The sequence below is a fragment of the Loxodonta africana genome, chromosome 20 (genome assembly GCF_030014295.1).
Source record: "Loxodonta africana isolate mLoxAfr1 chromosome 20, mLoxAfr1.hap2, whole genome shotgun sequence".
Taxonomy (NCBI): domain Eukaryota; kingdom Metazoa; phylum Chordata; class Mammalia; order Proboscidea; family Elephantidae; genus Loxodonta; species Loxodonta africana.
In genome coordinates this window covers 48,499,924-48,526,408 of record NC_087361.1, presented here as the reverse complement: position 1 = coordinate 48,526,408, position 26,485 = coordinate 48,499,924, and the positions used below count along the sequence as shown (strand labels likewise).

At 39.6% G+C, this 26,485-nt stretch overlaps 1 protein-coding gene across 4 annotated transcripts in view; it reads left to right on the top strand.

Moving 5' to 3' along the window:
- Window positions 1–26,485, top strand: part of APP (amyloid beta precursor protein) — a 295,049-nt gene that overhangs the window by 113,381 nt on the left and 155,183 nt on the right. For all 4 annotated transcript variants that reach the window (XM_064273133.1, XM_064273132.1, XM_064273131.1 and 1 more), the window contains exons 4-5: window positions 2,293–2,405; window positions 6,126–6,319. In XM_064273133.1, coding sequence (XP_064129203.1) covers window positions 2,293–2,405; window positions 6,126–6,319 — 307 coding nt within the window. The remainder of the gene's footprint in view (window positions 1–2,292; window positions 2,406–6,125; window positions 6,320–26,485) is intronic.

Genomic DNA, 26,485 nt, shown 5'->3' with positions numbered 1-26,485 from the left:
ACCTTGTCTGTGAAGTCATTAGCATTTTTTGTTATTTCTTTCTTTATTATTTATGTCATTGTTTTTATTAATGTTTAATTATTAACATTCTTTGTAGTAATATTTATTAATTGCTTATATGCATTTATATATTGTTAATCTATGAAACTAATTACAATCTGAAGTAAGTGGACTTAGGTTTTTTGGGAGGAATTGCTCACCTGAGAAGTGAAGTTTATAAGAGCTAGGTCTTAGGGATATTGTGGAATTGAGATGAAATGGTATGTATTCAGCACCAGCCATTGCCTTTGACTAGTGCCTACTACTCACTGGTTCCTTGCCCACAGCCTGCTGGAGCACCAAGTCTCATAATTCTTGCATTCCCTGTAACACACATGACAGTGCTGTGTGTATCCTCAGTGGCCTTTAAAGGTTTAAGGAATGACGAGATGAAAGGTTTTTTCTCCCCTATGCTTTCCTTGGATTTTAATCTAAATATTATTTATTCATATTCATACCTATTATTAAGTATTAATATGTATTATACATAAATATATTAATAAGTGCTTGAATATCATGAGACATCTTGCGTGGTTGAGCTATAAGAAAACAAAGTTTAAAAGTCTACATAGAAAAAGATAAAAAAAAAAAACTTACATAAAGGGAATGAAAACTGAATTCTTTCTCTCTCGCCTCATGGGGTTGCATTTTAGAAAAATGTCATATACCATAACTGCAAGAAAAAAGTACATTTCTGCCTCTGCTGGTGTGTGGGCACCCTGCATTTCTTGCTTAGATGGAGCCGTACGTAGACTTAAATTGTTCTCTCATGTCCTGCCTGAAGGATTGCAGTGGCTTCCTCAGTGGTTTCCCTGCTTTCATTGTCTCCCTTGTCCATCCATCCTTCATGTTTTATCTGAAAAATGAACTTGAATGTGTCACTCCCTATTTAAAACATCTTTTGGCCCGTGTCGCCTCAAAACATTTGGCTTACTAAAATTGGAGTCCAACCTATTTCTCCAGTCTGATTACTTCTAGAGTCCCTTTTCCACTTGCCTTGTGTTCTAGCCACAATAGATTTTTCACTCTTCAACAAAAATCCTTTCTTTGCTCTCTGCACAGGTTTACTCTTTTTGAAGTGCGTTTTGTTAAGCATCCACCCACCCATCCATCTCTCCACTCACCCACCCACATATCCACCCACCATCAATCCCTCCTCTCTTCATTCGTCCCTCCCTTTCTCCCTCCCTCCATCCATCCACCCATGTGTCCAATATGGTCATGTTTGGCAGAATTGGGTCAGGGATTGGGTCTGATGGTAACCAAGATGAATATTCTTCCTATACTGTGGAACTTCCATACATTCCCTACAGGGACAGGGCATATGCCTGTTCATTCATTTAGACTCAGCTCAAATCTCACTTCTACTTTGATGTCTTTCCCAACCCACCCAAGCTGATTTGGCCACTTGTTAGGCCAGCCCAGCACTTTCTTCACATCTTTATTATAGCTTTAAGCTTGTTCATTCATAACAACTATTTATGGCCTACTGTGTGCATAATCTCTGCTAAAAACTGGCAACACTGCAGTGAACAAGACAAACATTAAGCTCACAGCTTATATGTTATGTTGTAATTATCCATCTTTTACCCTCATTAGAATATCTTTATATCTGCAGTATAAGCAATGCCCAGAAGTAATTTGCATAATATACATTTTCTTTAAAAATACAACAAAAGCCTAAGGCACTGTTTTCATAATTTAATTGACTTAAGCTCTTTCTATGTATACATATGCATATATATGTACATAAAATATATATATATCATATGTGCATATAGAGAATTTTTTTGGCATAGGAAGTAGAAGAAGGCTAAGATTTCTGTTTACAAGTGGATTAAAATGTCCAAGAAGGAAAGGGAGACAATTATTTATATTGATTCTGCTTAGTTAATTACTGAGGAAATGCCAGTCTGTGTATCCCCCCCCAAGTTGAATGACAACTGATTCTCTAATTAAGCAGCTTTTCATATGATTAACTTTGACTTGAGAAAGTCCGATTAATTCAAGAAGGATTTCACTTTCAACACGTAGGAAATATTTTAACTATCAGAGGTGATGTGGAAAGGGCCACTTAAGGAATCAGGACTCAACATTCCAAAGGTATTCCAGCCTTCCTGGGAATGCTTAGTCATTCAGAAAGCTCTCTGACTCCTGTGAAGTCCTTCTGGACTACCTTTCTTGATACCATATTGGTGATAAGAGTACGGTGATGCAGATGTCATGACATTAATCATTTTTCCTTTCTTCCAGTTGGTGAGTTCGTTAGCGACGCCCTTCTGGTTCCCGACAAGTGCAAATTCTTGCATCAGGAGAGGATGGATGTTTGTGAGACCCACCTTCACTGGCACACCGTCGCCAAAGAGGTACCAGCCATAAATGCTTTCTTCTTTCAGAGTGAACGTTTCAGGGAACACTCTTAATGACAGTTTAGAGGGTATTTGGAAGCAACAACTATGTGTAAAAATAAGCCCTTAAAAAATAAAGCAACAAAAACTCTTCATGAGTATTTAGTTTTAAGGAGTCAAAAGTAGAAAACCCAGTCAGTTAACTCCATTGCGTCTATTCCATGTTTGAGAAAATAAGACACTATCCACAATCTTTAATTCCTTTACACCTTAAGTTTACCTTTTTTCAAATTATTTTTTATTTACCTGTTTTTTTTTTTTTTTGGTCATCTACAAAGTTTTTATAACCTTACCTTTTTCCCTAATATTAATTGGGGAATACAGTGGTAGAACAGGGAAGTAGCTTGTTCCACATCAGCTCGAAACCTATGTTAAGAAATGAAGTCTTGATACATGCTACGGTATGGATGGAGCTTGAAGACATTATGCTGAGGGAAATAAGCCAATCATAAAAGGACAAATATTGTATAACTTCACTTATATAAAAAAGACAAGAAAAGGCAAATATATAGAACCCAGCAAAGTTTATTAGTGGTTACCAGGGGGAGGGGAAAACAGGGGTTAATGGTGATGGAAAAATCACATTGATTATAGATAGGCTTGCATAACTAATTATTGTAATTGCTGTCAATAAGTTGTACACCTGTAAAAAGTTGAATTGACAAAAGTTGTGTGATATATTTACAATGATGGCAAAAAAATAAAGAGTAGCTGCTGAGGCTGCGTATGTTCAACCAAATACCTCATGGGATTTGGTTTCTTGGTTTGGATGTTTGGGGTCATGATTTCATGGAACACCTTAGTTAATTGGCCTGATAATATGTTTAGTGCTTTTGTTCTACTTCCTAGTTTGTTGCATAGTGCTGGGGATCTTAAAAGCTTGCAAGTGCCATCCAAGGCAGAACAATTGGTCTCTATTCACTTGGGACAATATAGGAAGAAGGAGAGCTAGGAGTAGGAGGAGGATATGGAATGTGTGGCTATTTGCCTCCATGAGCAAAACGGCTTCATTGCCATGAGACCGGAAGAACTGGATGGTGCCCCGCTACCATTACTGAACATTTTAATTAAAGGTTCCTTATAAGAATCCTAACTAAAAGGGGAAAATGCAGAACAGAATTTCAAATTTTTATGGACTCTATCTAGACTTTCTGGAGCATTGGAGGGTGGATGAACCTCTGAAACTACTGCCCTCAGATAATCTTTAAAACTTAAACCAAAAATACCTCCTGAAGTCTTCTAAAACCAAGCAATAGTTTAACTTAACTAATATAAAAGGTCTGCCTTGAGCATTATGCTTTTTTAAAAATGACCTATATGTGATCAAATTGACAACAGCAACTCGAAAAATTAGATAGGAAGCTTAGGGGGTAGTGAGTTTATGTTAATGGGGGAGAAGCGACTCAGAAAAGGAGGGTGAAAATGATCACACAACTTGAAGAATGTAATCGATGCCACTAAATTGCATGTGTAGAAACTGTTGAATTGGTGTATGTTGTGCTGTGTATGTTCTCAACAACAACAAAATAAATAAAATAAAAAAATAAAAACAAAGGTAATATTCAAAAGGCAAAAAATAATAATAATAATTCAGTTTCTAAGTTATGCCATCCAATTTTGTATTCACCAGGACATGCTCCCCACCTTCAGTAGGTGAGTGTGGCACCAATCCTAGCCCTTTGTTTTTGGCCAAGCCAATAAAAGACACAAAACAATTAAGACTGAAGATCTAGTGTCAACTTGTGCTTCTATTTGTTGCTGTTATTTTTAGCTTCCTTCAGGGCTGGCCTCCACTCATGGTGACCCCATATGTTACAGAGTAGAACTGCTCCATAGGATTTTCTTGGCTGTGACCTTTATAGAAGCAGTTCCCCGGCCTTTTTTCTGTAGAGCCAATGAGCAGGTTTGAACCGCCAACCTTTTGGATATCAGCCAATCACAAACCGCTTATAGCACCCAGACTCTGTCCTTCTGTCGCCACCTTCAGAACTGCTGTCTGTCCCTTTGATGTGCTATGAAGTTTTTCCAGTAAATTTATATAGTTTATTTGTGGTCAGCTCAGACTTCTAGAATTCAGCTCTTTATGTATTCCAGTTGTTCACAACGGGGGTCGAATTTGCTCCTCAACTCCTTTGCAGTGACATGGAGACATCTTTGTTTGTCACAACTGTAGGGGGTAGTGCTATTGGCATCTAGTGTCCAGAGGCCAGGGATGTTTCTAAACATCCTACCCTGCACAGATTAGCCCCCCGACCCCATCCCTCAGCACAAAGAATTATCCAGTCCACAATGTCAGTAGTGCCGGGTTGAGAAACCCTTATCTAGCTTAACTTAAGCATTATATCTAGTTGTAAAGCTGTTAGGCAGAAAACATCAACCTCAGAATTAGAATTATCTTTACTTTTTGTAAAATACTGTCTGCTGATTAATTGTAAAACGAAATTTTCTTCACATAAAAATGTAGTTTGGACATTTAAGAACATACTGAGCTTAACAAAAAAAAGCTCAGAAATTTAAAGCCCATCTGATAGCCTCATTTTCAATTGTTTTGAGTTTAAAAAAAAAAATTCTTAGTTACTAAGAAACAGAAATGAACTTTAATTCCTATATGGTCAAAATCTATCCTGTAATATTTTCATTGTTTACCCAGGTATGCTGAATTACTAATGTTTCTCTGTCGCTAGTGGATGTTTTCAGAGCATTGTGTTGATCTAGATTTGTGAAAATTTAGCAAATCCCAGGAAAGCAAAAAGATATGAGAAATCTGTAACTACTGTAAATTCTGATACCCATTGCCGTCAAGTCAATTCTGACTCATAATGGCCATATAGGACAGAATGGAACTGCCCCACAAGGTTTCCAAGGAGCGCCTGATGGATTTGAGCTGCCGACCTTTAGGTTGGCAGCCAAAGCTCTTAACCAGTATGCCACCAGAGTTTCCAGTTCATATTTGGTAGAGGATAATTTCTTCTATTCCCAGGATTGTTACTGTGAAACTGAGCCAAGAGAACTGGAGTTTCTAGAGAAAGACATGTTCAAGTGAAAGGAACCTCAGTCTGTCATGGAGGTGGGAGTGAGTTGGGGTGTACCTGGAGCCTTGAGAAGTTCCTGATACCCAGATGAAGTCAGAAAGCATTGATTCTTGGATATCTCTCTTCACCTGTGCAGGCTTCTTCTCGGTCTTCTCAATTACTGTCCATCAGAGCTGGCTTTAATAAACCTCTGTTCTGTAACAGGAGTCTTTAGGTGGTGCAGATGGGTAACATGCCTTTCTGCAAACACAAAGGTTGGCCATTCAAATCCACCCAGAGGCATCTCAGAATAAAGGTTTTGAAATCTGCCCTCTGAAAAATCAGCCATTGAAAACCCAGTGGAGCACAGTTCCGCTCTGCCAAACCTGGGGTGGCCATGAGTTGGAGTCGACTTGATGGCAACTGGACTGAACTGTAAAACAGAAGAGTTCATGTTTAAATAAATAATAAACTTAAAAAAAAAAAATGCCAAAGGAGCCTCTGCTAAAGAAACCTGTGGTAAATCCATTCATGAAGCAAAACGCCTTTTTTTTTTTTTTTTTTTAAATTTTGGTCCCAGTAGACTGGGTCTGTGTCTTGATTATCATAGTTGGGATGGTCTGACAACGAGGCGCATGCGCTCATCGCGTTCTCCTGCCCTTTGCAGACGTGTAGCGAGAAGAGTACCAACTTACACGACTACGGCATGCTGCTGCCCTGTGGCATCGACAAGTTCCGAGGGGTGGAGTTTGTGTGCTGCCCCCTGGCGGACGAGAGTGACAGTGTCGATTCTGCTGACGCCGAGGAAGACGACTCCGACGTGTGGTGGGGCGGAGCCGATACTGACTACGCAGATGGCGGGTAAGGGGGCCTATGGGCTTGGTCTCTCAGAGAGGCGGAAACAGTTAGCTTTTGGTTTTTCTATTCTTCCACAAATGTAGCTTTCCGTTTCTCACTGTAAGAATCCCTGCCCAACCCTGTCAACGTTTTCTTCTATGAGGGGGAAGAAAAGCTCACCATCAGGCCCTGTTAGGACTATGGCATACTGTTGAGTTTTAATTTACTTGGTCAACCACCACAGAGTTCGTTTTAGCCATTTTATTTTAATCTCAAGAGTTGGGATCAAACTTTCACTAATATTAGAGTCGGTCATTGAATAAATGACATGGCATTCTGTTTCAGCCTATAATTTAAAAATATTTTTAGGTGCTGCTTTGGGATTTTTTTTTTCAATCATTATCTCAGTGTGAATTTTTGTTAACAAAGGTGTTTTTGTTCTTTGTCTTACTGTCTTTTAACGTCTTTCTTTTTACTCATGACTAAAGTCAGAGACATTCATAAATGTTTACTAAATTTTTTCACCCTTCTTTGGCTTTTTGTTGTTGTTGTTAAGAAATATATTTTCACTTCATTTTCTTTGGGATATTAATCTTGTCACCTTAGTACATCTAATAATTTACCATCTGGTTGAAGGCAAACACCTATATTTAAATAATAAAATGATAAAACCAGAATCTTGGATTTGGAAGGGCCATCTGGTTGAGTCCAGAATTTGATGCTGGCTACATCGTCTCCCAAAAACTGATTGTATCACTTGTGTAGCTGTTCTCTTCAGCAGTCTGAAGGTGTTCCCTAGTGTCCACATTTCCAAGTAAAACATTAAATATGAAGCATCAGACTTACAGTTACCAATATAAAGTTTTATGATTTTACATAGTCAGGCATAGATTTTGTGCATGAGTTTGTAATATATTTTGCCAGTTTTAAAAAATAATTTTCACTGCAGATACCTGAGAATCTATGTGCCTTCAGGGACCCTACCTGCCTTTTCTTATCAGTTAATAAAACTAGGCTTCTTTTTACTGCCTGTTACCTAATTTTATCAGGACTGTCTTGTAGTTAGTTAAGCTCTTTTGTGTTCCCTCTTTACTGAGTTTAAAAAAAAAATTGTATTCAGTATAGCAGGATATGAAACTACACAAACAAGCAAATAATAAATTTAAAAGAGAGGAAGAAATAAGCAGAACGGGAAACTGTGTGTTGGCAAATATTTCTCTATGCTTGTAAAAGCTGGAAGTTAAATGGTATAAATCCTCCTCCTCCCAGGGCAGGAAACATCAGTGAGAGCAGGGTTTGCTGATTGGGAAGCTTCTGAGCTTTTCTCCAGGGACTGATTCAGTCAGATCCTGTGCCACAGCCAGCCTCCCACACCGGGGTTCCATGTGCCAGGTAGAGAAGTGGCCACTGGTTTGGGTTGAATTGCTGCTTTATCTAAAACTTGGAGTTGCCTAGTTCTCGTTTTATGGTATAGTTTGTATATATGTGGGTATATATATATGTATATATATATATTCTCCCTCAGTTATATCTAGATTTGAATGTTTGAGAGTGATTTTTTGTAATATTCCTGGCATCAAGGCCGTGGCCACAGGCCATGCTATTAATACAACCAGTATTAAGGGACATGTGAAGCTGGACGACCATTTTCTTTGCTCATAGACTGTTGGATACTTGATTTGATTGTTTCCCATTACTGAAGTGACTGTGTACTAAATAAACAACCCAAGTAGTGGCAAGTCAACCAAGAAAGCTCCAGGCTGATGATAAAGGTAGAAGGAGCCAGCTATGTACCTGGTCCACTGTATGAAGGCTGGTGACGAGACACGCACAATGATCCGTATACAAAGGACTTTTGGAATTACAAATTGGTATTTTTGCTTAATTCTGAGGGTCCCTGGCCTCTATGAGGCCCTATTTCCCATTTAACAAAATTTAAGTCTTCTAAAACCTTCTATTTATTGGCAATAGGTTTCAGTGTGTCTTGATCTTTTCCTCCTGGACTCCTAGCTACATGAAAGCCTTGCTAACTTCATGTCTCAGGAACCCTCTCAGTCAGTGGCCCTTGTCTATGACCCCTCTCACCACCTCTGGAAACAGATCTACAGGGCTTTCCATTCTGGCTGTCCATGCCTTGTTTATGTATTTCTGTCATTCAAGTAACTGTTGTCTTTGGTGCCTGTCTCTCTGGTTATATCACTCCTCTCTGTTCTCAGTTACCAAACTGTAGGCCACTAAACTGTAACCCGTTGCTGTTGAGTCAAATCCGACTCACAGCGATCATATAGGACAGAGTAGAGCTGCCTCAAGGGCTTTCCAAGGAGCGGCTGGTGGATTCGAATTGCCAAACTTTTGGTTAGCAGCCAAGCTCTAGGACTGCATAAGCTACTAGTATACCATTCTTAAACACTGCTTTTTTTCTTTCAGTCTACTCTATTACCTACTACTGGGGCAACCATATAATTTATTATCGCAACCTGATGGAGCACCAGGACCATAGTCGTTAAACTGGCAAACTGGGTCAGATGGTCACCCTACATGTTACTTTCTTCAGTGATATCCCTGTCCAAGTTGCTATCCAACTGAAATGCTAGCCAGCTGCTTCCTAGTGACCCTTGTTTATATTCCAGCTCAGCTACCTGCAACACAGGCATCCCTTGGAAACTGTCATTACTTAGAAATATCACACCCAGAGGGTGTACAGCTTTGATGTTGCCCTCTGACTATGGTTTTCTAATCTTACACTAAAACACCCGTCAGGTTCTACTGAATTTTGCTCTTCCTTCATAAAATACCTTTCCAATTCAGGCTTTTAGTCTGGTATCCTCTTTTTATTTTTCTGGCCTTTTCTAACCAGGATGGACCCAATGGACAAGTATTTTTACATATTCTGTTGAACATCCTAGACTTGCTGGTACCCTTTAAGTTTTCTAAATATATTTGTGCCAACTGTTCTTATCTGGAAAAAATTAATTTCTCCCTTTATTTGCTTCTAGGGTTTCTAAAGTGGAGATATCAAGTCATGTAACTCTACCAGTTAGTTCCATTTTTTATTCATGCTGTAACATCAGCTGGGATCCTAATGTTACTAGATGCATCTAATTATCCCTGTTTGACAATCTGTCACCTTCCCCACGGCAGTTGATCCAAGCCATTTCCATTCTTCTTCATTCCCAACATCACTCTCCTTCGTGTATTCATTTTTTTTTTTTTAATTTTTATTGTGCTTTAAGTGAAAGTTTACAAATCAAGTCAATCTCTTATACAAAAATTTATATATACCTTGCTATATACTCCTAATTGATCTCCGCCTAATGAGACAGCACCCTCCTTCCCTCCATTCTCTCTTTTCACGTCCATTCGGCCATCTTCTGACTCCCTCTGCCCTCTCATCTCCCCTCCAGATAGGAGATGCCAACATAGTCTCATGTGTCTACTTGATCCAAGAAGCTCATTCTTCACCAGTATCATTTTCTATCTCATTGTCCAGTCTAATCCCTGTCTGAAGAGTTGGCTTTGGGAATGGTTTCTGTCTTGGGCTAACAGAAGGCCGGGGGACCATGACCTCTGGGGTCCATTCTAGTCTCAGTCAGACAATTAAGCCTGGTCTTTTCACGAGAATTTGGAGTCTGCATCCCACTGCTCTCCTGCTAGTCTTTGAAGCATTCAGTTTATTGAGGAAACTTCTTTGCTTTTGGTTTAGTCCAGTTCTCCTGAACTCTCCTGTATTGTGTGTTGTCTTTCCCTTCACCTAAAATGGTTCATGTATTCTTATAGAACTCATTCATACCTTGCCTCCTACTCCCGTTATTCGGAATTAATTCCACCCCCAGCCATCGTTCACTTTCTTCCCTGATTATTTTCCCCCAGGCCTTAGTGACCTTCCTACTGTGCATCTCTGATCCTGTCCGTACGTGGTAGGAAACATTGAATGGTTCTTGCTGACTACAGGGAAACCCAACTTCCCAGCAGGGCCTTCCGAACTCGCCATTGCTCGGCCCCTGCCTGCATTTTCAGCCTTATACTTGTACCTTGTTCTGTCTACTGAGACCCCTAAACCCTCTGCCTTTACTTTCTCCGGGCTTCTGTTCTCATCATTCTGCCCCTTCTGAAATGTTTTCACTTTTTCATCACAAGGTGTTACATATGAAAAAGATAGTGTCAACCCTAAAGTGCTATATCTTACCATGATCTGCCAAAATCTTAATTAGTTCTTAATGTTTACCTGAAAAGATACCTGTTTCATAAGCCTTCTCTCATTACCCTTTGAAATGCCTGGCTTTCTATGCTACCCTTGGATTTTCTTTCCGACCGTGACTTCTGTTCCAATCAGTTGTGTGCTGTTGAGCCCATTCCAACTTACAGCAACCCCATGTGTTACAGAGTAGAACTGCCCCATAGGGTTGCCTAGGCTGTAATCTTTATGGGAGCAGATCACCAGGTCTTTTCTCCCATGGAGCTGCTGGTGGGCTTAAACTACCAGCCTTTTGGTTAGCAGTTGAGTCCTTAACCATTGTACCACCAAGCCTCTTTCTAATTATGTGTAGAAATATGTTTCCATTTTTTAGAATCCAAACTAATGTTTTTACATAGGTCTGCAGTAAATATTAGCCAAATTGAAATATATATTTATTTATTTCTCATAGCTTTGGGAAGGAGTTCATGCTTCATCAATGGATGTGATGGAACCTATCATGTTTTTAAACCAGCGCTGTCTGATAAAAATAGAATGTGAGCCACATGTAATTTTACATTTTACAGTAGCCACTTTATTAACATATTTCCTTTGTCCAGCGTATCTAACATAGCCTGCATATTTTAGCATATAACCACTATGAAAAAATTATTAATGAGATGTTTCACATGTTTTTTCCCCCTTGTGAGATTTTTAAAATCCAGCATGTGTTGTATTTTACTCTTAGTGCATATCTCAATTTGGACTAGTCACATCGCTACAGTCAGTAGTCAGATGTGGCATATGGCCACCATATTGGACAGCATTGGTCTAGATGACTTGAAATTTCTCGCTGTTTAAATACCCCAATGATAGATTGTAAAACAGATTTCAAGTGAGCCACTGGATTTTAGTATATATATTTTTAAGATTAAAAAAAAAAGTTTGAACTTGATGTAATTAGGATACCAGGTCACTTGCTTCGCTTCATTTTCAAACCTGTTTTTCGGTTTGCCCTGGGGACAAGTTCGCCTTCATCTCCATATGGCAAAGACGGTGGGCAAAGCAAGAGAGCGATTGCATCACAGACTCACACATAAGCTGGGCTCCTGCCACCTGGCAGGGACCTAGTTCCTGGAACTAACACTTCTCTGTGACACTTGAAATGCAGAATCTAGACCTGAATTTAACACGCCTGACTTAAAACATTTTTAGGGGACGGTCTATGGCAATTCCTGAAGAGAGAAAAAAAAAAAGCAGAGGCAGCCTGACCCTCCCAAGACAGAATTTGATCCACAGTTTAATGTGTGAGACTTGTTTTGGTAGTTGTTAGTTGCCATTGAGTTAACGCTGACTCACAGTGCCTCCGCGTGTGCAGAGTAGAGCTGCTCCATAGGGTTTTCAAGGCTGTGACCTTTTGGAAGCAGATCACCAAGCCTTTCTTCCAAGCCACCTCTGGGAGGGTTCGAACCACAAACCTTTCGGCTAGTCTTCCAGCACCTAACCGTTTGTGCCACCCAGGGACTCTTGTTTTGGTAGAAGATGAGCGTTTTTCTATTTGTTAACGAGGCATTTGGAGAAACATTTTTTGTAGGATCAGCTCTGTTTAATGAGCTCATTAAAAAACAGGTAAGCCCTTTAAAAGACTGAGTATAGGCAAAACAGATACAGTTCTAAAAATTTATATGTAAATGTATTCTGAGGAACTCAGTATTTATTACTTGAGTGTTATACACAGTGATTCAGTTCCCAGACCACCAAAAAGACTTATTCCTGCAATCAGTAATGTAGCTTACGTGTGAACAGTATCACAGATTCTGGCATCATGAGCAAGAGATTTTTCCATGAGAAAATTCATTTGGAAAATACCTTGTAAGGCCAGCCGGATATCCACTCAGGCCATGGGAGTGAGGAAGTGGAGGGCGAGTGAAGTTCCTCCCGTCTGGAACTGCAGAATCAGACCAAAACCACACAATCCACTGGGGGCTGTTGAATTTGCAGAGCAAACAACATGAGGGAAGACCCTGTAATTCTTTGAAACCAGCTTTTTTCCTCTTGGGAGTAGGTTCTCATATTTTTTTCAAAACTGGAACTTGTACGTAGGATTCCTGAGAGATAACCTGATGTGTCTTCCTGGATACTTACATGATTTTTTTTTTTTTTTGCTTTTAAAAATAATAGTAATTTTCAAAAAACCCACAAAATCTGTGTAAGATGGATTCAGAGGAGTGACTGATTTTGACTGTATCTTACCATACCTTCTTCAAGATTATGTTGTATAGCTCAGGAGAGTTTTCTTTTCTTGAGTTGATGAAGGTTTCTTCTAGGGGTGTGTGCATGTGTGTATTTTGTACAATACCTTACAACATTCACTGAGCCCAGTCAGCTGAATAGGTTTTGAAGATTGGTAGATTGACAGATACTGCAAGAGGTCACTGTACCCCTCACTGTCCCTGGGTGGTACAGTTAATGCACTCAGCTGCTAACCAAAGGGTTCAAGTCCACCCAGAGACACCTCAGAAAAAAACCTCGGGATTTTTTTTTTTTAAAAATTAGCCTTTGAAAAACCCTGTGGAGCGCAGTTCTACTCTGACATCTGTGGGGTTGCCATGAATCAGAGTGGACTTGATGGCAACTGGTATACCAGGAAAACCAGCCCAGGACCATTGACCATCGTTGGACACAGTGAACTTATTGTTTTATGTTTCTAAATTATTTTGCAAAAAATTTACAGAAGTAAGACTAAAGTGATAGTGGTAAATAACTATTAGAAATTTTAAGTAGTTATTAACATTTTAATTTTAATGAGAATTTAGTGAACCTAAAAAAATTTTATTCCATACTTTCCTGGTTTTAAAGGTAAAGATTCTCAAAATGGGTAACATCCTTTGAATGCAACTAGCTACTAATCATCTTTCATTCTTGAACTGATTCCAGATTTTAAACACGACTCTCTTGGGTTGTAGCTTATCACTCTGGGGCCTTTTTCTTGTACTTGCAGTTTCACTTAATTACTAAAACATTGTCAGCTGACAATTTTGGTGATGAGAGGATAGCCACCTTTTCTACAAAATTGCAAAGTATTTTCAAGTTTAGATTTTGTGAACATCAACAGGAATGATTTTTTCATTTCTGTATCATCTCTTTCCTTCTAATAACCTTGATATACGCTCCTGCCTTTAGCGTTTGTTCACTTTCTAATCGTATCCAAATGCATTTTATTGCACAAGCATTGTACACTGTGAAAGAATACCACCCAGTGCCTTCTTAGCAAAATGGGTGTTTCCGGTTTTTGTCATAAAACATTGAGTGATGCAGCCCTTCCTGTTGAAAGACTAATTGGATGAAAATATTTTATTTCCCTTTTGTTTTTAGAAATTCCTGGCTCACTTGTCAACTCTTGAGTCTGAGAAAATTCTTAGGATATCATCATCTGAAGACTCATGGTCTAAGATTTCACTTGTGTGATGGTGTCTGATTTGTCTAGTAATTGCAAAATATTTCCACCAGTTTTCTTCTATTTGCCCATATATGTGGAAAATAAAAAAAATTTCCACAGTATTCAGTGAATGTCTCCAGACTTCCTTTATACCTCTTGAAAAATGATGCAATACTTTGGGAACACAGTAATAAAACAGGATGGTATGGTAATTCCCTATTGCACCAACCTTCTAGGCGATTGCATCACTTTTTTATTTTCTCTTATTATTTTGTCTTATTTACACAGTTGGAAATAATTGCTGAGTGATGATGAAAGAATCCTTGGGATGACAAAATAGGAAAATAAAGGGCAAATAAGAACTTAAGACCCATGATCTATCTTAGATGTATAAAAGTTCCAATGGCCTCATGCTAATTGCAATGAAGAATGAATTTTATTCCACCCAAATAAAATTTATCTGAGAAAGTAAAAGTCAGAAATACCAATTCTTACACATGGTTTTTTTTTTTTTTTTTTTTTTACACATGGTTAGAACTGCTCAAATAGAAACTCAAAAGGTAAAGTTGATATTCTGAGGATTAACCATTTATCCTACTTACTATCCTTGTTAAATTTATTAAGAAACCAGTGGCACTTTTTACATAAAATACTTAGCCCAATTTTCTACAAGTTATTTGTGTTGAATTGAATTGGCATTCACATCAAATACAGACACAGACATGGTCATGGTAACTCAGGGTTAACATATGTAATCAAATCTAATTGGTCTTTTAAAACTAGAAATATTGTAGCAGGGGTGGCAGTCCGAATTCAGGAATATTTATAATAATTTCTTAACACCTTTCCAGTAATCACTGCTTTAATATCTTTGCATTACTTCAAAGTTAAAATAAAATAAAATTGCAGTTACAAATGAAGATAGGATTCATGCCAAAATAGGCTTTTGGATAAAAATTCATTTTAGAAAGCTAAAATTTCAGGAGAGTTGCATAGTCATGAGACTAGCTAAACTCCATTAACTGTTGACATTCTGCGATTGTAAAAATTAGTAGGTGAACATCAGGTTAGACAGTGGTTCTCAACCAGGGATAATTTTGTCACTTAGTCACCTAGTGGACAGCTTGAACAAACAAGTTTATTCTCCCCCAGTCGAGTAGACTAGAAGTCCAAATTCAGGGCGTCAGTTCCAGGGGAAGGCTTTCTTTCGCTGTGGGCTATGGAGGAAGGTCCTTGTCATCAATCTTTCCCTGGTCGAGGAGCTTCTCAGCTCAGGAAGCCCAAGTCCAAAGGATGCACGCTCCTGGCTCTACATTCTTTGTCATATGAGACCGCCATGTCTCTCTGCTGCCATCTCTTTTATACCTCAAATGAGATTGGCTTAAGACATAATGTAATTTTGTAGACTGAGTCCTGGCTCGTAAACATAACCGCCACTGAGCCTGCCTCATTAACATTACAGAGATAGGATTTACAATACATAGGAAAATCGTATCAGGTGACAAAATCGTGGACAATCACAGCATACTGGGAATCACAGCCTAGCCAAATTGATACACATTTTGGGGGGACACAAAATTCAATCCATGACACCACCCAAGGGGCCTTTGGAAATTTCCGTAGACGTTTTTTGTTGTCACACTGGGAGCTGGGGGTATGCTGATGACATTTGGTGGTAGAGGCCAGGGATGTTAATAAACACCCTGCAATGTGCAAGGCAGCCCCCGCAATCGGGAAATGTCAATAGTGCCTAGGTTGAGACCCTGGTTTAGAGTTTCGTTCAGCACTGGAAAGCTAGGGAAATTATACTTGAAAGTAAACCTTCCATTCACAGTGTTGATCTTCTATGGACAGGATCGTAAAGACCCGCAGGGTATGCCTCTTGAATGCAGCTCTTGCTGAAATGGCAGTGTCTGAGATGAAGCAAACCTTCCAAACATGCCTGCACCCATAGCTAAAATGCCATCATCAAAAGGTGCTCAAACTCAGTGGATGATTAAGGCTTCTTATTTGCATCTAATTACCTCACTAATTCTAATCATGATGTCAAGACTATACTGAAAAATATTTTTTTGCATTAGATAATTAGAAATAGGTTTCAAGTATGATAATTTTTCAGAAGGTTTTGGGTCTGGGGATATACTTTGACCTTACTATAAATTGTATTTCTTTTTTTTTTAAATCTTTTTCATTTGTATGTAGTTTTATGGAAACCCTGATGGCGTAGTGGTTAAGATCTATGGCTGCTAATCAAAAGGTCAGCAGTTCAGATCCACCAGGCGCTCCTTGGAAACTCTATGGGACAGTTCTACTCTGTGGCAACGGGTTATATAGTTTTATTTAGTTGTAGTTAAAATATAAAATTTGCATTTTTTAAACAACTATTGTCATATGTATCTCCCCATTATAAAACCAAAAATCAAACCAGTTGCCGTTGAGTTGATTCTGACTCATAGCAACCCTACACTATAAGACAGAGTAGAACTGCCCCATAGGGTTTCCAAGAAGCGGCTGGTGGATGTAAACTGCCGCCTCCCCCCGCTTTTTTTTTTTAGCAGCCAGGCCCATAAGCACTGCCCCACCAGGGCTCCATTTCCCCATTATAGTCTTTGTATTTATCCCTTTAATTATGTATATTACGGAGTTCATGGGTGGTGCAAATAGTTAACACGCTCAGCTACCAACCAAAAGGTTAGAGGTTCAAGTCACCTAGAGGTGGCTGAGAAGAAAGGCCTGCTAGTCTGCTTCTGAAAAGTCAGCCACTGAAAACCCTGTGGAGCACATTTCTGCTGTAACACACATGGAGTCTCCGGAAGTCAGAACTGGCTCTAAGGCACCTGTTTGTTTTTCCCTTTTCTTTATGGATATTACGGCATCAAAGTTTGTGTATCCGTGCCACCAGTCAGGCATTTGTCTTGCTTTCTTTTTTTGAATGTTATAGCTGACATACTTTTGAATTCCCTGGGAACTGTAGATTTTCCTTCTGTATAATATAATGGTTATAATGGTTGCTGGAATGTAGATTTCCAAAAGTAGAATCATAAGGTTATAAGATATGGGTTTTTGACGTCACTAAAAATTTATTTTTTAAGATACATGCCCTTTTGCAGTGAGACCGAGGAGCAATGGCGGCGCAATGGTTAAGTGCCCAGCTGTTATCAAAAGGCTTGTGGTTTGAACCCACCCAGCGGCTCCATGGGAGAAAGACCTGACGATCTGCTCCTGTAAAGATTCCAGCCAAGAAACTCCTATGGGGCAGTTCTACTCTGTCGCGTGGAGTTGTTGTGAGTCGGAATTGACTCAACGACACCCAACAACAACAGCGGGGTCAGGAGTGAATAAATTTCTTTTGTCACTGAGTACTTACCAGCACTAGATGACATATTGTTATTAATAAAGTGGCCCATCCTACTATCCCAACCTTTCAGAGTGTTCTAGAGTGTTTCATGAAGTTAAGGACTGGGTCCTGTGTGCCCTTTTATATCCCGTGTCAGTGCTAGATAATGTTATAAAGCCTTGCTGTGTGCACAGCTCTATTCTCAGCATGTTATGAATGTTAACTTGCTTCATGTTTACAGCTTCTTAGTGTCTATTAGTTATTTGTAGAATGATTTTATAAGCTGTCTTTGGGCTTCTCCAAAATCAGGGGTAAGTACGCTGATCTATCTGTACTTGAGGATTTTAAATTTTATTCTTGTACTAAGCACGTATTAAAGGTATTTCAGGTGAAAAAATTCAACAGAAGCTTTCTTCAGGTGCTCATTACATTAATTAATTCTACGTTAATGGAATGCAATTAATAATGTATACTTTTCTCATTTAATTACTTTCCTTCCATTCCACCAGAGGACCCACATGCAAATCAGACCTCTAAAAAAATGATTACTTCATCTTTGATCCAAAAATTTTTAAATCAGGAAATTGGAATGAACGATTCATATCCACATGAGAGAAGATGAACATGCTTGACTTTTACTGACACGTTATGTGTTGATTCCGTGTTGATTAATCCACCCTATTTATGAGCCCTCTTGAGGGCAGGAGGGCAGGTGGAGACCTAAGCTTTATATTAGTTTAATACAAATGGGAAATATGAAATGTGAAAAAAAGTGTAACGTGACACACATCTAGAAAAAGGCCAGAGTCTGCAGAGAGCTGTCTTATTACACTTGACCTGGAATTCCTGGAGCTACCGTGCTATAGTTCTTGCTTTTTATTTATTTATTTGATGGTGGGAGTGGTACAGGGGTAGAGTTTTTATAGTCTCCACTTCTATGTCACAGAAGTGAATTCAGTAGAATTCTCTTAAAAAGAAAAGAGAGGCATCCTATTTATATTCCTATGCCTTTGTTGTAGGAGCCTTAGTGGTGCGGTGGTTAAGAGCTCGGCTGCTAACCAAAAGGGTGGCATTTCGAATCCAACAGCCGCTCGTTGGAAACCCTATGGGGCAGTTCTACTCTGTCCTATAGGGTCACTATGAGTCAGAATCGACTCACCAGCGGTGGGTATACCTTTGTAGAAAAAGGATTGCTTATAAACGTGGGGGGATATTCATAAAGCTTACATGTCCCTTTGATCAATAGCTAGCCCATTTTTATGTTGTGATTGCTGTTTAAGGTAAATTGACCACTATTCAGATAAAGTCAGGTGGAGATGAGGTTAATGAAGCTCATGGGACCATCAGGTTAACACTACTTGGAGAGGGAACTGGTTACCCAATAACCCCACAGCAAGGTTGTTGTAGTTGTTAGTTACTGACTCATTGTGACCCCATGCACAACAGAATGAAACACTGCCGGATCCCATACCATCCCCATGATCGGTTGGGGGTCCAACTGTTGTGACCCGTAGGGTTTTCACTGGCTGATTTTTAGAAGTATATCTCTAGGCCTTTCTTCCTAATTTGTCTTAGTCTGGAAGCTCCGCTGTAATCTGTTCAGCACCATAGCAACACACAAGCCTCCACTAATAGATGGGTGGTAGCAGCACATGAGGTCCGTTGGCCGGGAATACAACTAGGGTCTCCCTCCAGGACGGTGAGACTTCTACCACTGAACCACCAATGCCCCCTCCCAGTCCAAGATGACACGCCAAAACGTAAAACATGGTAAGGTTAAGCTTACTCTGAATTGAGGACCTTCACGTCCGCAGGTTTCGTTTTGAAGCTGTTGATTGAGTTCTGATGTGAATGGCAGGAAGATGGTTTCAGTGTCTTGCTCTGCCTGTCCTGTATAAACTTGTGGTACATTGATACGTTGACAGAACCAACAATACTGGGAACATTTTCACACCCTACACACGGGAATGGTTATGACATTTTTTTTTTTTTATCCAGTTGTCAAGCCCTCCAAGTATACTAGTTAGGGCTCACCTCTGTTTGACCCCCTAAGTTCACTGGGACTGTCATGTACCAGAAACTTGAGGCAAGACCTGTACAAGCTGACATGAATATAAGGAATGAAACCTTGATCATGATCATCATTGCATTCTGCATAAAAAGCTCTTGTTAAAGCTCACTTTGTGGCTGACACAGTGCTGTTGTTGCATTTGGGTGCTGTCAAGTAGATTCCGATTCATAGCAACCCCATGTGACAGAGCAGAACTGCCCCCATAGGGTTTTCTAGGCTGTATTCTTTATGGAAGTTGATTGCGGGGTTTTTCTCCTGTGGAACTGTTGGGGAGGTTCAAACCACCAACCTTTTGGTTAGCAGCTGGACACTTGACTGTTGTATAACCAGGGCTCCTTGACACAGTGCTGGGTATACTTGAAAGCCAACTTAATCACAGTCTCTGTGCTTTGAGAACTTTTCTCAGAAAATAATAACCAGATGGTAGTATAGAAGATACATTTCACAAATACATTGTGTGTAGTTTGGGAACACATAGCAGTCAGTCATGTAGTAAGCTATGCCCATATTGTCCTCCAGTTAGCCTCGAGGCGGAAATATTCATAGCCTCACCTCACCTCAGGCTGTTGTGAGTATGTCTGTCCATGAGTGGGCCAGCACTTTTCTCTGTCTTTAAAACTGAATGAGAGAAGAGAAAGAGAGAGGCTTTAGTTGATTATCTATCTTCTTATTTAATTCTTTGGAGTTAAAATTCTTTGAATATATAATCTTTCAGCTGCTTGTCTGCCTTGCATTTTAAGAAAGCAGTATTAAATGCTCAAGGGGTTAAAAAAAAAAAAAACCTTGGCAACTATAGAATATCACAAAGAGAATCATATGAAAGATAAACTAAAGCCTCAAATCTGTGCCAGTGGATGAGTTGAGCAAGAATGGATTTGATGAAGCAGTTTATGGTTTTGAGAAGCAACTGTCGTAATACTGGGTTGGCAGCTTCGAGTTTGGTTTGAGGCTATAACTGCATCAGTGACTTTTTACTGAAAGAACGGATCTGATTGGAAAATGATGACTAGGAGAATAGCAGAAGCTTGCATTTTCTCTTGGGGGTACTGGCTGCCAGCCCTGAGGTCTTATTAAAATGCTGAATTTCTGTATTTAATAAATTTGGACCACATGCACATCAAGAAGAAAAACAAAACACTTTTAATAGCTTTAACCAGGTTACAGATGTGTGGCCAAACCAGTGGGGTTTGTTTTGGCTTCCAAGCAGGTGATGGCCGAACAACGGGATACCTTTGAAGTGCAGGGTTGGGTGGCCGCCATCTGAGCTACATCTGGCAGAGCTTCCTGCTTACTGAGACCTAATGGGACAAGCCGCCGCCGCAGTAACAGGATCTCCCTGAATGCAGAATACTGAAGAACAGTTCATTTGTAAGAGCTTGTGGGGAAAACTGCATCTTTCATTGCTAAGGATTTTAAGCCACTGAAGCATGGAAAATCTGTCATTTTTTCCCCTGATGTCTGTTAATTACACTCTCCAAATTTCCTGACTTATAGGATAGTAGAAAATACAGATCCCTATGATTTTAATTGGAGCCCTGGTGGTACAGTGGTTAGGAATTCGACTGCTAACCAACAGGTCAGCAGTTTGAATCCACCAGCTGCTCCTTGGAAACCCTATGGGGCTGTTCTACTCCATCCCATAGGGTCGCTAATGAGTTGCAATCTACTGAACAGCAACGAGTGATTTTTGTGGTTTTACGCTAGTAAAAAAAAAAAAAAAAGTAGTGTCCTGAAAATGTTGAAACCAACGTCTGAATGTTGTTGTCTTCAGTGTAAAACCCCGAGCTTACATAGAATTCACATTTTTGATACCTCTTACCAAATGTAAGAAAACCTTAGGGTCGTAGTGGTTAAGAGCTATGGCTGCTAACCGAAAGGTCGGCAGTTGGAATCCACCAGGCGCTCCTCGGAAACTCTGGGGGGCAGTTCTCCTCTGTCCTATAGGGTCGCTATGAGTCAGAATCGACTTGACAGCAATGAGTTTTTGCCACATGTAAAGGTGGCCCCCAAGTTTCTTTTTTATTTTTGCTTTGGCACCACGAGCCCCATGTCAGCATGTTATGCCCAAGATGGGGGGCGGGAGGGCAAACCAGTTGCCATCAAGTCGATTCCAACTCATGGTGACCCCATGTGTTGCAGAGTAGAACTGCACTCCATAGGGTTTTCAATGGCTGTGACCTTTCAAAAGCAGAACACCAGGCCTTTCTTCTGAGCCTGTGGGTAGACTCAAACCTCTGACCTTTTGGTTAGCAGCCGAGTGCATTAACGGTTTGTACTGCATCGTTAGATTTCATGGCCATTTTTAATCAATAGTGTTACTGGAGGAGATATGCAAATGTTGTTGTCCTGACCTTTCTCCCTAATTTCTTAATTTTATATATAAACTAGGACCATACTGTTTAATAGCGTCTTCATACATGTTTTTGAAAGTAGCTGAAGTGTGACTTGTAATTATAAATGTTTGTATGTTCTTTTTATAATCTTTAACACTAGTAACTCCTTCAGCTGTATTTTTTATTGTTCTGTATCCATTTATCAGAGCCCTGGTGGTGCAGTGGTTAAGATATTGGCTGATAACCAAAAACGTTGGCAGTTCGAATCCACACAGCCACTCCTTAGAAACCATTTGGAGCAGTTCTGCCCTGTCCTGCAGGGTCACTATGAGTTGGAATCGACTTGACAGCAGTGGGGTTTTTTGGGTTTTTTTTGGTATTCATTTATCATGAATTTTAAAAATAATTAAGCAGGGATCACACAGATCTGGTATGTTATCAGGTTGTTATCTAGAGACATTTGAAGATGCAACAGATGGATGTCTATAGCTTTAATTTATGTTGCATGTTCTACTAAACACATTGTATCATATAAATAATTATAAAGAAACTGAATGTGAAATACGTAAAAGGCTATCAATGCTGTGAATTGACTAAATTGTTTTAATAAAGTATCATTTTAGAAAACATTTGTCCAAGGATATTCAAAAGTATAATACAGAAGGTATTTGAAGTTATTTGAAAATGTGTTACTAGGATGGCACTATTTTATTTAGAGGCACAGTAATTCAAGTAATATAAATAATTTGATATCATAAATATCCCCTTGTAGTATACAGTTGAGTCCCTGGGTGGCACAACCAGTTAATAGGCGGGGCTGCTAACCAAGAAGCTGGTGGTTCGAGTCCACCCAGAAGTATCTCAGAAGAAAGGCCTGGCAATCTACTTCCAAAAATCAGCCATTGAAAACCCTATGGAGCAGAGTTCTACTCTGACAAAGATAGGATCACCATGAGTCTGAATCTAATCTACCATAACTGGAAGTACATTATTGAAATTTTCTTTTACGTTTGAGACCACTGTCTACCGTTGGTTGGATTTGGTCTCCCAATGTTTTCTGCTTAGCAACCTTATTTCCAGTTCGAAGTGAAGGGTTGTGTGATTGGACGACCTGTTACTGTTCTGGCCCAACTCTGTAGAAGGTACTTACTATTCCTTCCTTTATGTCAGTGCTTTAATACCAGCAGTCATGCGGTTGATGCTGTTGGGTACTGAGATTGTTAACACAGCTTAGATACCAAACTGGAAAAGAGAGCATCATCCAAAAGAGGAACAGGGCCTTATTGGATTTATGGTGATTTAATGTGAATGAACCCATCGATCTAAAAATACAGGTTGTGAGGAGATGGAAATCAAACCTAACAAATGGATCCAAGCATTCCAAGTCTGTAAAGAGCAGTTTAGGAAAAGAAAAGACTTGTTAGTGAATAAGATGTTCTATGCTTCAAAATGTCTTCAGTGATTTAAAATAGGCTTTGAACTGAGTATAACCTTGAGCCCATTCCTTCACTCTGAAAAGGGGAAAGTTGCAATAACCTATATCACAGTATTTGCTTTCAGAACTGAGTTAAATAATAGATGTGGGAGCGTGTTGAAAACGCCCAGTGGACTTTTATAATTCGTTTTCAGTGCATCTGTTGGAATTGTAAAGTGGATGTGGGCTATTGTGTTTTCTAAGTCACACGACTCTCCCACCCAGTGTCTCACACTGTCAAATATAAAAGCTCTCCTCAGGGCTCAATGACTAATCTCCCAGCTCTGGTTTGAAAATTGTGGCTATAATAACATGTTCCCTTTTAATTAGGTCTTTTAAAAGTATTGTAGGCTTTATAATTATTATAATCAGTAATAATAGATAATGACTTCTTAAGCACTTTCTGTCTTATATGAGGCTGTGAACATTATTAAAATAGATTTTGGTAGTAAACAACTAATGATATTTTATGAATTTAAATACATAGGAGTCCTTTTATTTTAGATAAGAAAAAATATATATGTATATGTATTAGGAAACATGATTTCCCTTGAGTTGAAAATGAGTTTCACAATTATATGGAATCAATTTGGGTTGTTTTCAGACATTTTAAATAAAAATTCAGTAGGTACTCAAATAGCAGAAAAATCTGCTTTTATCTAATAATACTTGGTGTTGTTAGATGCCATCAAGTCGGCCGCCATCCCTTGGTGACTCCACGTACAATGAGATCAGACCATGTGATCCATAGGGTGCTCATTGGCTGATTTTTCAGAAACAAATCAGCAGACCTTTCTTCCTAGTCTTTCTTAGTCTGGAAGCTTTGGTGAAACCTTTTCAGCTTCATTGCAACACACAAGCCTCCAGCGACAGATGGGTGATGGCTTCGAATGCGGTGCCTTGGCCAGAAGTCAACCCCCGGTCTACTGCATGGAAGTCGAGAATTCTACCACTGAATCGCCACTGTCCACAGCTACTGTATTGCAGACCTTCAATTTCATACTTCAGTTATATTTTAGAATGGCTTTGGAAGAATTATTATATCATAGACTAATTACTAATAAATAAATAAGGGATGATATATCAAAGTTTTAATCTTTTACCTCCTGGAATATGCTGTTCATTTTTTTCCATTGTACATTCTTTGGATGTTAATCAGTTAGTGGTTCTCGGGAGAATTGTATAGTTACTATTACTGGAAAATTGGAGCCAGAGAAGCATACCCGTGTCAGAAGTGGTAATGAAACACTTTGGTTTTAAGGAAATATGTTTACAAGGTAGTCACAGGATAGTAACTTTCTGTTTAAAGTAATTTAATGATGGTAGAACTAACCACAGAGGAACAGGCTGCTGAGACAACATTTTCACAGCATCCCTGGGTCCCTGTATGTAAATTCACTATTGGTGTTGAAACACCCTTAGCAACACTTACACATGGGCCATTTCATAACAAGACAGCTATTTTGACTTGTTCCTTTTGGGACTGTTTTTTCCCAACGTGCAGAGAGGTAAGTCAGTTATGTATGTCCCATCTCTGACTCAAATACTATATTTAGGGCATCTGTGATCTTTGGTCATGACTCTTAACAGAACTGAACGATGCTTTTGCTTCATCATTGGTGTGAGAGAGGACACAGTTGACAGCAAATAGGGTAGTGATTTTCCTTGTAACCACTTTTTATCAGTATAATCAGGGTATCAGTAGAACTAGGTCCAGATGCTTTCTGAGCTCAGGAATCCAAACATTCCTGGGCTGTACATTTCCATATAGAGCACCGTGAGGTTAATAAAGAGCTCTGGTGGCGCGGTAGTTAAGAGCTCAGGCTGCCAATCAAAAGGTCGGTAGTTAGAATCCACGAGCCGCTCCTTGGAAACCCTATGGAGCAGTACTACTCTGTCCTGTAGGATCACTATGAGTCAGAATTGACTCAATGGCAATGGGTTTTTTTTTTCTTTTTTTTTTTTGGCTTAAGGTTAATAAGCCTTTAAAATACATTATCTTTGCCATTTCTCAGAGCCCCCCCCCCCCTTTTATTTTTATGGAACTTGTCTGTCACAGTGGTTAAGTGCTTGGCTACTATGAGAATGGTCAGCGGTTTGAATCCACCAGCTCCTCCACAGTAGAAAGTTGTGGCAGTCAGCTTCGGAGAAGATCACAGCCTTGGAAACCCTATGTGGCAGTTCTACTCTGTGCTATAGGTCGCTGTGAGTCAGAATAAACTCAAAGGCAATGGGTTTAATTTTTTTTTTTTTTTTTGGTCTGTCAGTGTCTGGTCCAGTCTGTCTTTCTTATAAATTCTTTGCACGAAGCTTTGGAGGTTTTTTGTCCATTCGTTCATTCATTCATTCATTTATTTATTTATATTACTGTACTTTAGATGGAGGTTTGTTCATTTTTTTATGTTTCATTTCTTCTATTGCACAAATTCACCGTGTTGTCAAATCCTGCATACCATCAACGTGTTTGTTCTGTTTTTAAATCCTGTCTGTGAAATTCCTGGCCGTGGTTATCTCTTTTGGACTACGGTAGTATTTTCCTTACTGGCCCTTTCTTCCTGACTGCTGTAATCCGTGTCCACGGCTTGAAATACCAGTCATTAGTCAGTTAGGCCAAGGTTTATTCCTCTAGCCCAGACAGTGCCTCAGACTGCCAGCCTGTTAGATCTGCCTTCTTAATCATTGGCCTCCACCTGATATGTGCCTAAGGCATTTGAATTCTAACATGTCCAAAAGAGAGTTCCTACTTTCTTACTTGGTTTACTTTCTTACAAGCTCTTACTTGGCTATCTCAAGGCTGTACTATCTCAGTAAGGGTTCTGAGTCCCCTCCTAGGAATTACAGGTAAAAACATGAGACTCGTCATTGTCCCTCGGGCAAATGCATCCACTTCTCTCCATCTTTTCCAGTATAATCCTAGTCTGAAACCCCAGAAAACCAAACCAGTTGCAGCTGAGTTGATTCCAACTCTTGGCTACCCTGTGTGTTGTAGAGTAGAATTGCTCCATAGGGTTTTCAAGGCTGTGAGACCTTTTGGAAGGAGATCGCCATCTTTTCTTTCGAGGCATCCCTGGATGGGATTTAAGCCGCAAGCAACCCTTTCAGCTAGCTGTCAAGCATTTAACCTTTTGCGCCATGCTGGGACTCCAATTCTATCCTGCTAATCCTGCTTCCATTATTTCTCTCTCTCTCTCTTTCACACACTCTAGGAATTTCCCAATTTAACATGTTTCGTTGGCTCTCCAGTACACTTAAAACCACATTTACAGAGGGAAAGCAATGAAGCCTGACATTGAGATGCTAAAGATGGTGATGTCTTTACAGGTATTAACACATTTGGCCCAGCTCCTGCCTTCCACGCCAGC